General features: G+C 45.1%; 1 protein-coding gene across 1 annotated transcript; it reads right to left on the reverse strand.

Annotated features, from left to right (window-relative positions):
- Positions 1–344: 344 nt before the first annotated feature.
- LOC139415360 (bone morphogenetic protein 2-like) lies at positions 345–7706 on the reverse strand. The gene is made up of 3 exons (XM_071163447.1): positions 7268–7706; positions 5929–6296; positions 345–1654 (listed from the first exon to the last, which is right to left on the reverse strand). Exons 2-3 carry the CDS (start codon positions 6281–6283, stop codon positions 729–731), a joined length of 1281 nt encoding a protein of 426 aa, XP_071019548.1. The 5' UTR covers positions 6284–6296; positions 7268–7706; the 3' UTR covers positions 345–728.
- Between the last annotated feature and the right edge of the window lie 2141 nt (positions 7707–9847).

Consider the following 9847-nt stretch of genomic DNA (forward strand, 5'->3'; position numbering starts at 1 on the left):
GTATAGATGTAACTACCCTGGACCCTGCTGTGATTCTATACCCCATTGCAGGCCATTACACCACACTTACACTGACCCTTTTCAAAACACACCACCATGCTCCAGCTATGTTTATCATAGTAGCTGTAAATGCTTCATCTAGGCAATTCAGTTTTAGAGAGTTAGCTTTTAACCTGGTCTTGTTTTTTTTGGGGGGGGGGGGGGTTGCAGCTAATTTATGTGGGAGAGGTTTGTAGCTCCGTTACCTTTTCCACCCCTTGACATCCTTAGTGTGATTTGAATGTTTTCAAACACACGTTGTGAAGTCAGCTGGACATGTTGGGGGACAATTAGAACAACCAAAGTGTTTTCTCGCGATAAATACACATGATTTATTTACAAACAAAGTGGTTATAATAGAAATAAATACAAAATAAAAATCTGAGCATTATACTTCATGTGGTATTGCACCCAATTCGAAATGTACATCAGATATACATTTTCAAAACCAGTAAAGGATTATTCCTCCAAGTAAAATATTTATTTTTCCCAACTTTAACTAGACATAAATATATTCATATATAGTTATTTGTACTTCTTCTCCCAAAATAGCTCTTTTTGTGTATTTTCTTTCATTTAAATAAAACATTTTCATTGGGAAACCGGGTGTCCATATAGCCTCACACTCTACGTCCTTCTCAGTCTCCATCCCTTCATCCCATCCCTCTCTCTCTCTCTCTCTGTATGTCTCACCGGCAGCCACACCCCTCCACCACCATGTCCTGGTAGTTTTTGAGGATGACCTTCTCATACTCGTCCAGATAGAGCAGTGATATGGGGCTGAGCTCTGTGGGCACGCAGCACGCCCGGGGGATGTTGGAGTTCACAGAGTTGACCAGCGTCTGAACGATGGCGTGGTTGGTGGAGTTGAGGTGGTCGGCCAATGGGAAGGGACATACCCCGTGGCAGTAGAAGGCATGGTAGCCAGGGGGCGCCACTATCCACTCGTTCCAGCCCACTTCGCTGAAGTCCACGTCGAGTTCGTGTCTGTGGCAGTTGGCCTTGTGTTGATGCTTCCTCCTCTGTTTCCTGTGGCCTGCTGCCTGTCTCTTGTCCCTGTGCAGCACCGCGTTCCCCCGCCCGTCATGACTGTAGGTCACCAGCAGGGGTCGAGCCTGGGGCCATGAGTCCTGGTCCTCGTGGAGGGAGCGGCTCACCCTGACGTGCCTGCTCTGTCTCCGGGCCTCCTCGCCCCCATGGGTGTCTGGGTGGAACACCTCCACCATGAATCCGTGGTTGTGGCTCCCCCCGGAGGACCACTGGGACACGGCAGGGCTGACGTCGAAGCTTTCCCAACGGCTCAGAGAATCCTGCACCAGCCGAGTGTCCAGGAGGCGCGTCAGGGGTTCCCCACGGGGAGATGCAGGGGCTCCAAACACCTCGTACACGTTGATACGATGGATGCCACCAACACTGGTACTGGTATTGGTACTGGAGCGGTTACTGCTGTTGTGACTGGTGTTACTGGTGGGAGCTGCTGTGGCCCCCAGGACCTGGTCCCTGTAGACCCGGAGCTCTGCAGAGGTGATGAGCTCTTCTCCAGGGATGGAGGTGAGATTGAAGAAGAACTGCTGGGTGGTCCTGCCCTTCAGACTTGCCAGAGCCTCCATGGATTCTACAATCGAGAAGGAGAAGGAGAGAGTAAGGGTCAGTGGATGATGTTGACATAGAAATTAATGTCTTTTTTTAACTATAAAGGTTGTAGAGTCACTCCATGACGGACCAAGATTTACCGTCTTAACAAACGGGTTGTCTTTCCATAGCTCACAAAAACACACACACGTGCGCGCGCACGCATGCACGCACACACACACACACACACACACAAGAAAACGACTGGCCATCATACACACACACTCACTAACTCCAAGAGCATGAGTCAATGTAAAGGGAACAGGTTACAATTATGACCATCCAGCTGCAACATTGCCAGGTTCATACATTTCACCATGACATCAAAGCAGTGGCGTTCCCATGTATTGATAAGATCTAGCAGGGAACAGTGATAGCCTCTAACCATTATGCATGCAAGGCCACTAAATACCATAGAGAATGTTCTGCCCTTTACGATTTGTTTGCTACATGATGGAGTCCTGTTTTTATTGGATGTGTGGATAAAGCCCACCATGGAATCATCAAAGCTAGATTATTATGACATAATGAAAGGCCATAGGGAAGTATATCTCATTTACCTTAGGGTGTGTTCATACATTTAACCTGGAGTGCCAGAGAGCGCTCAGAGTGCGCTCTGGGCGTTCGTAAATTCAGAGCGTTGTCAGATTGTCCATTCGTAAATTCAGAGCGTTTTGTTTTCTGGAGCGTTCAGAGCGCCCACTGGATGCTCTGGCCGAGGGTTGATCCGAGCGTTCTGACCTCACAACGGCAGTCATGCACCCAAGCTAACTGGCTAACTTTGGCTAGCTTGCTAGCTACTTCCAGACACATAATGAGAGAACACCCAACTCTGAGCATTTTACTCACCCTTGCAGAGCTGGTTTGGCTGCAACTATTTAATTACGTTTTTTTCCCGACCGTTTACTGACACCGGACATATTCAAGGGGTGTTGAGCGTTCGTAGATTTGCCAGTTATTCTGCGCTCTGGCACACTCAGACGAGAGTGCTCTGAAATCGTAGATAGTAGAGTAGATAGCCCGAGTGAATTTACAAACGCACCCATGTTTTCCACACTTTTTTTTTGAGCAATCTATAGCAAAACGTGTTATTACTCTGGGCAATATTTGGCTTGATTGATAATTACATTTAGTGATGTCAACACTTTTATTTTTTTGATTGTAGTCAAGCGTTGAACATTTACCTTTATGTGTTTTACAGATGGTACAAAGACAAGATTGTTATCTGTTTGGAGTGGTAAAATGAACACCAACTTTGAACAGGGCTTTTTCAAAGGAGGCATTTAGGAAATTCCACCCTCTCATCCTAAATCTCCCTCCAGAAGCACAAAGACCTCAAATAGGCCTATCACTCCTTATTGATGTGGGAAAACCCCTCCTGTCTACTTCTCTCTTCAAATCCCTCTCTCCTTCTCTCTTTTGGCCCACTCACTCCAAAATGCCTAATTCCCCTCTTTCTCCTCAGCTTCAAATCTCCCTCTCCCCTTCTATCTCTCTCTTCAACCCAAATCCCTCCTCTCTCTCTCTTTAGCCCCAAATCTCTCTTTTTATTCTGCCCCCTCCTCTCTCTCTCTCCCTCTCCCCCCTCTCTCTCTCTCCCCCTCTCCCCCCCCCCTCTCTCTCTCTCTCTCTCTATCTCTCTCCTCCTCTCCATCTCCCCATCTCTCTCTACTCCTCTCCATCTCTCCATCTCTCTCTCCTCCTCTCCATCTCTCTCTCTCTCTCTCTCTCTCTGTCTCTCTCTCCATCTCTCTCTCTCTCTCTCTCTCTCTCTCTCTCTCTCTCTCTCTCTCTCTCTCTCTCTCCATCTCTCTCCATCTCTCTCTCTCTCTCTCTCTCTCTGTGTCTCTCTCTCTCTCCATCTCTCTCTCTCTCTCTCTCTCTCTCTCTCCAGATCCCTGCTGTGTGAGTGAAGGGGGTGCTGCGCTGCGTGTGAACAACATGTCAGGGCTTGTCTAAGAGTTGTGAACCACAGATATGAGTGTATCAACATTCCTAATTTGTTTTTCCGCTGCGTGCCAAAAACAAAAGATAACGGCTAATGTTAGGTCATTCATCTCTGCCTGTCTCTGGCAGCCGGTGCCTGTGTTAGGCCTGGAAATATTATTTTTGGCAAAGAAAATGGTTCTTTTTGAAACACCAATATCACAAAAAAATGAATAATCCCTCTGAAATGAACATCAAGGAAGAGATGTGGTGCATCGATAGGGCTTCGTGATTTTACGTTTTGTTTTACATGTGTGGCTACACGTCTATGACACGTATAGGGCCTCCACTCTTCCCACTTACACCATGGGAACAATTTAAATATCCAGAACCATGCTACGCTGGAGCACAGAATAAAAAGACAGGATGAGGCAAGGAGGATAAACAACTAAACATGGCTGAAAAGTATTCCAAGGTGCGGAGTGCGGAGTCGAGCGGCAGTTTACAGTAGTGGAGCGAGTGGTCTCAGTCCCAGTCACCATGGCAGCCAACCGGTGTGGTGTTTTAGTGTGTCTGTGGTGTTTGTAGTGTGTCTGTGATGTCCATATTGTGTCCGTGGTGTTTGTAGGGTGTCCGTGGTGTTTGTAGGGTGTCCGTGGTGTTTGTTGTGTGTCCGTGGTGTTTGTAGTGTGTCCGTGGTGTTTGTAGTGTGTCAGTGATGTTTGTAGTGTGTCAGTGGTGTTTCTAGGGTGCCAGTGCTGTTTGTGGGGTGTCAGGGGTGTGTGTAGGGTGTCAGTGGCGTTTGTAGTGTATCAGTGGTGTTTGTAGTTTGTCAGTGTGTCCACTGGGTGTCATCCCTACCAGGCATCTGGGGAGGAGAACACCACCTATCCTGACTCAACCACTCCAACGAGTCATTCACTTTGTGGAAACTTCCCATGCAGTCAAACACTCGGGAGTCTGTGTAAAAGGCCATCCACGAATGCATTGGGCATGTACTGTACATACTGGAGCTAGCGCAAACTCAATTATAGGCCATATTCATTCTCAAAGCAGATTTTTTAATAATTTTTAAATTAATTTAACCTTGATTCAACTAGGCAAGAACAAATTCTTATTTACAATGACGGCCTACTCCGGCCAAACCCGGACGACGCTGGGCCAATTGTGCGCCGCCCTATGGCACTCCCAATCACGGCCGGTTGCGATACAGCCCAGGATCGAACCAGGGTCTGTAGTGACGCCTCTAGCACTGAGATGCAGTGCCTTAGACCACTACACTCGGGAGCCCCAAATAGACTGTACAGATGCATGAGGGGCGATGGTTTTCAAGCAATGAGAGGTTAAGGTTTACATGTTTGTTTATTGTTTTGGTCTGTTGTGTTGTAGCAGTGTAAATGAAATGCCCAGACTAGAAGGTTAGACATACTCTGAACACATGCAGACATCTCTACCCACGGTTACTATATTTTTGCATTTAGACCAATTGGCCCTTACTGAAACAATCATCTAGTTGGCATGCGTTTCTGAGGTATATAAATGTATGGTTTTATTGTGAAATATCGCAGTCAGCGACGCATATGTAGCTATATAATAAGTATGTAATTATGGGGTTCTATTATTAGAAGGTGCATAATTACGCACGAAGAGCGATTGGAAAAGAATAACGTGCACCCCCCAAAACCAGAATGACTAAGTGACTGACTTTTCAGTCCTGTCTAAAAATGAGACGGAGCTCAGTCTGCCGCAGTGGCCTCTATCATAATGCGTGTGTAGACAGTGTAGTGTCATGTCATGTGTTATTGAAGTAGCAGCAGGGCGATGACTATCACCTACGCACACGCTCACCGCCCTTACTTTATCCCTCTGCTGAGTTGCGTGTCTGGAAAAACTGTTTTCAGGGCCCATGCAAACACCATAAATTATTAAGAAACAAATTACCCTTGTGATACCGCCAACCTTGATGTTGTGATGCCTGTTATAGCACAGTCAATGGAATGTTCCGGGTAACGGGTTGCATTAACTCATATTTGAGAGATGACTTTTCACTTCATCGTTGCACGTCAACCACTTCTCTATCGAACCCTGACAATGAGTTTATCTCGTTAGATTGTTAAATTACACTTGTTACTATAATATGATCTACTTATAACGGGGATGTGTCCCTGACGCGTGTCACTCTGTTAGGATATGAGTGGGCCTGTCATAAAAAGTGTAATTGCTCTGAAAATCCTCCTCACACCACTGAGTCATGTTTAAATACAGGGTTGACATGTCTGAGGGAGCAGAGGTGCTCTACGTCGCCAGGTGAAATATGCCACTAATACGTACCTTCGTGGTGAAAGCTTCTAATCGTGTTGGCCTTGCTGGCGGCTCTCTCTGCGTGTCTCCCCATGCTCCGGGGCCGTTTAGTGCTGTGGTCTCCGTTCGCCGAGTGCATACGGTACAGGTCCACCATGTACTGGGGCACCACAGCCTGCCTGCTCGGGTTCGGCCTCCGTTTAAGTCCGAACATATTGAGGAGCCGCAGCTCAAACTCGTTAAGAAAGTTCTCCGACTGCTCCGGGCTGTGCTTCCCGGACTCGCTGTACTTCCTCCGGCCGACCTCGGGGATAAGTCCCGCAGCGCCTCCTAGCAACACCTGAGCCAGCAGCAGTACCATGAGAGAACGAAACACGGCGACCATGGTCAGTCAGTCCCTGTGAGGAGAGGAGAGCAGCTTCTGTCAATACACAGGCGCCGCCGACGCGAGACATCGGCGGATCACTGTAAAATTACCCCAGATCAGCTGCGATACGCTGTTTCTTCAAGGAAAATCAGGTTAAAAGTAATGACACGTCACTTTGAAGTAAAGAGCAGAATGGTTGGGAATAACATCCCTGCGGACTATGCTAAGGGAAATGGGAGATTGATATTTTAACACATATAGGGGCTAAACTAAACCCCCAGCATATCAATGTGAAGAAGGTATGAAAGAGAATTGTCTAACAAAGAAAAGGGGGGGGGGGTACAGGAAAGGAGAAAATCAAAGAAAACTGGAAGAAGAACAGAGAGAAGATGGCAGACAAAAAGTCTGCAATTACAGAAACGATGAGAGGACGTGTTTGGTGAAGGTGTTTAAAAAAAAATACAACATAGCCCTAAGAACACACAAAGTGTGAAAGAATGTAATCATCAAAACGTTTCTAATAGAGACAATCGTCGCAGCAGTCAGACAGCGCTACGAGAGTCATTTGGTGAGGCTTTGACTGCAGTGTAGAGTTACTTCAAGGAGTTCGCAGGTGTGAGATCTGACGTGCGTATGCTGGCCAGGCGTACTCCGCCGCGCAGACAAAGACATCAAAAACACCTAGGTCTAAATCAAAAAGTACACGACCTTAGAATACTACCACAAGATATTCATTTTACTGTGTATGTTTTGGAATTTGTGTGAACTTTCCCCCCAAAATACAGGCTTACAAAGTAGAAAAAAATAAACATCTTATGTGACAGCAGTTCATTTTAACTAAGTGTGTTTTCTTGAATAGAATTGGGAAATCACGAGACGGAAATTAGATCCAGAATAATCAGTGAATATATGTAGCCTAGTCTATGAGCGCTGTGCAACTTTCCCCTAAATATGAAAGTTGTCATTGACTTCAATAATGAGTACCTGTAACATTTTTTTTACCTGATAAGGAAGCGCTGTGTCCAGTCGTCCTTCCAGCTTTGGGCTCCAATAAATTCCACATTAATTCGTGTTTATTCCACGCTTTCCTTCTGTGGACGAAATACAGTCCGTCCACTGCTCCGATCGCCTCCTCTTTTGCACATATCTCCGCAGCTGGGAATCTGGAGACTTCTTGGTCAATAGAATAAATTAAAATAATTGCCTTGCCTACGTTCTATCTAAGCGGACTTGTGTAGGCAGAACCCATCGAAGTAAGTATAAAGAAGCGCCATTAAACATCTTCAAATGCTAACTTTAGAAGGATCAACTTTAGCAGAGAGCGGGTGTGGAAGATTAAACTGTACTCTGTCCGTCGCTCCTTGTACTCTGTGTCTGTGGGTTGGGGAGCGTCACCTCTCTCTCCTGTGCGCGGCACACTGTAGCAGTCCAATTGATTGTTGCCTTTCCTTCCCCGGACGAGGCTTTTTGTCGTCCAGTGATGTCACCAACGCAGGGCTGTCATTCATGTCGATTCCAACCACCTCCTGTGCCTTTTCAACCAGTCACCAACAGTAGCCTGCTCATACTCGCGCTATGGGCCTTTATATCTTTTGGCTTTTACAAAATGACTCAGATATGAGACTTTCTTTGACAATAGACTTTTATTCGTTTGTGTGATATAACATTGTTTATTTTGAAAACATTAACACAAATAACTTGAGGTTTTCTTATCTATTTTTGTAAAATACTCATTGTTCTGCATTGTTCTAGTGTTCTTTCTCAATTTATGCAAAGCCAGACAACATTTTTACAAGTATTTCATTGTTGATCATTATAAAGTTTGTTTAAAAAAAAATGTAATAAGGTGTAACAGTTTCAAAACTAATTAGAGCAATTGCGCCATGTGGATGGACTATATTAATACAAATGTGTTATGCACACACACACACACACACACACACACACACACACACACACACACACACACACACACACACACACACACACACACACACACATACTCACACACACACACACACACACACACACACACACACACACACACACACACATACTCACACGTTTGTTTCACTATCTTTGTGGGGACCAAACAATTGATTTCTATTCAAAATCCTTTTTTCCCTACCCCTTAAGCGAACCCTAACCTTAACCACAACCTCCTAACCCTAACCACTAACCCTAAATAGCCTTTTTCCGTGTGGCAACCAACGAAATGTCCACCACGAATTTTCTGTGTTTTACTATCCTTGTGAGGACACACACACACACACACACACACACACACACACACACACACACACACACACACACACACACACACACACACACACACACACACACACACACACACACACAAATTGACCCAGTACTACCCAAGTGCAACTATTGTTAAAACTGCCCACAATTATAAATACAGTGTGTATCTTAGGTCCCTATGGGTGATTGGTCAACATGTGTTAATTCCTGGATTAAGCATGTTTTACTATTGGATAAAAATACATTGACAATGAGCTGGCAAATGTGTTGTCTTTGGTAGATTAGGGGGATTAGGGGCTGTATTGACTGTCCTATCCTACCCTCTCAGCGCTGACCTCTGAACTTCACCCCTAACTGGTATCCCTCCTGTCCTATCCTTTGTCCTGGGAAAAGGGACAAGACAAATATTGACAAAGTCCATAGTCTTCTCCAGGCTGGACCCAGTCAGTTTGAAAAGATGAATTGATTGCCTGAGAAAACAAACTGTAGCTGTGTTTGAGTCTAGTCCAGTCAAGCCCAGGTTGAACATCGAAACACTGTGTTTATTGATTCTTTTCACTACTTCATTTCTAAGTAGTTGTTTCTCTCATCAGGTGTTCGAAGATGCTCCTCCATTTAACAGAGAGTGGATATTGTCAGTTACCAGCCCCCAGCAGCATAGTACAGCTAGGGGGAAGAGAAGCTGGGGTCCTTTGTTGATAGGTGTTGTTGGCTATATACAAGCCTATAGGCTTTACTCAACAACTCTGATGTTAGAGACATCTCCATGTGAAAACCCCTCATTGACTACAGCTAGTTATTTCCATTTGGTTAATGATGGTAGGGCAGAAGGTTGTGTTGTGACCAAAGCAACGGGCCTGTTTTGTTTGCTGAGATGGCAAAACCCAATTGAGATCAGAAGATATCTTTGTCTGCTTCTAGGACAATAACATTTTATAAGGGATAATCCGCCTGAATCATCTACAGTTGAAGTCGGAAGTTTACATACACCTGAGACAAATACATTTCAACTCAGTTTTTCACCATTCCTGTCATTTAATCTTAGTAAAAATTCCCTGTCTTAGGTCAGTTAGGATCACCACTTTATTTTAAGAATGTGAAATGTCAGAGTAATGGTAGAGAGAATGATATATTTCAGCTTTTATTTCTTTCATCACATTCCCAGTGGGTCAGAAGTTTACATACACTCAATTAGTATTTGGTAGCATTGCCTTTAAATTGTTTAACTTGGGTCAAACTTTTCAGGTAGCCTTCCACAAGCTTCCCACAATAAGTTGGCTGAATTTTGGCCCATTCCTCCTGACAGAGCTGGTGTAACTGAGT

The sequence above is a fragment of the Oncorhynchus clarkii genome, chromosome 8 (genome assembly GCF_045791955.1).
Source record: "Oncorhynchus clarkii lewisi isolate Uvic-CL-2024 chromosome 8, UVic_Ocla_1.0, whole genome shotgun sequence".
NCBI classification, from domain to species: domain Eukaryota; kingdom Metazoa; phylum Chordata; class Actinopteri; order Salmoniformes; family Salmonidae; genus Oncorhynchus; species Oncorhynchus clarkii.

Bases quoted from the DNA above. Each gene is read 5' to 3' on its own strand.
- LOC139415360 (XM_071163447.1), bottom strand. From the start codon at position 6,283: ATGGTCGCCGTGTTTCGTTCTCTCATGGTACTGCTGCTGGCTCAGGTG. The intron at 1,655-5,928 runs GTACGTATTAGT...TCTCGATTGTAG, and splicing joins TAGAAGCTTTCACCACGAAG to AATCCATGGAGGCTCTGGCA.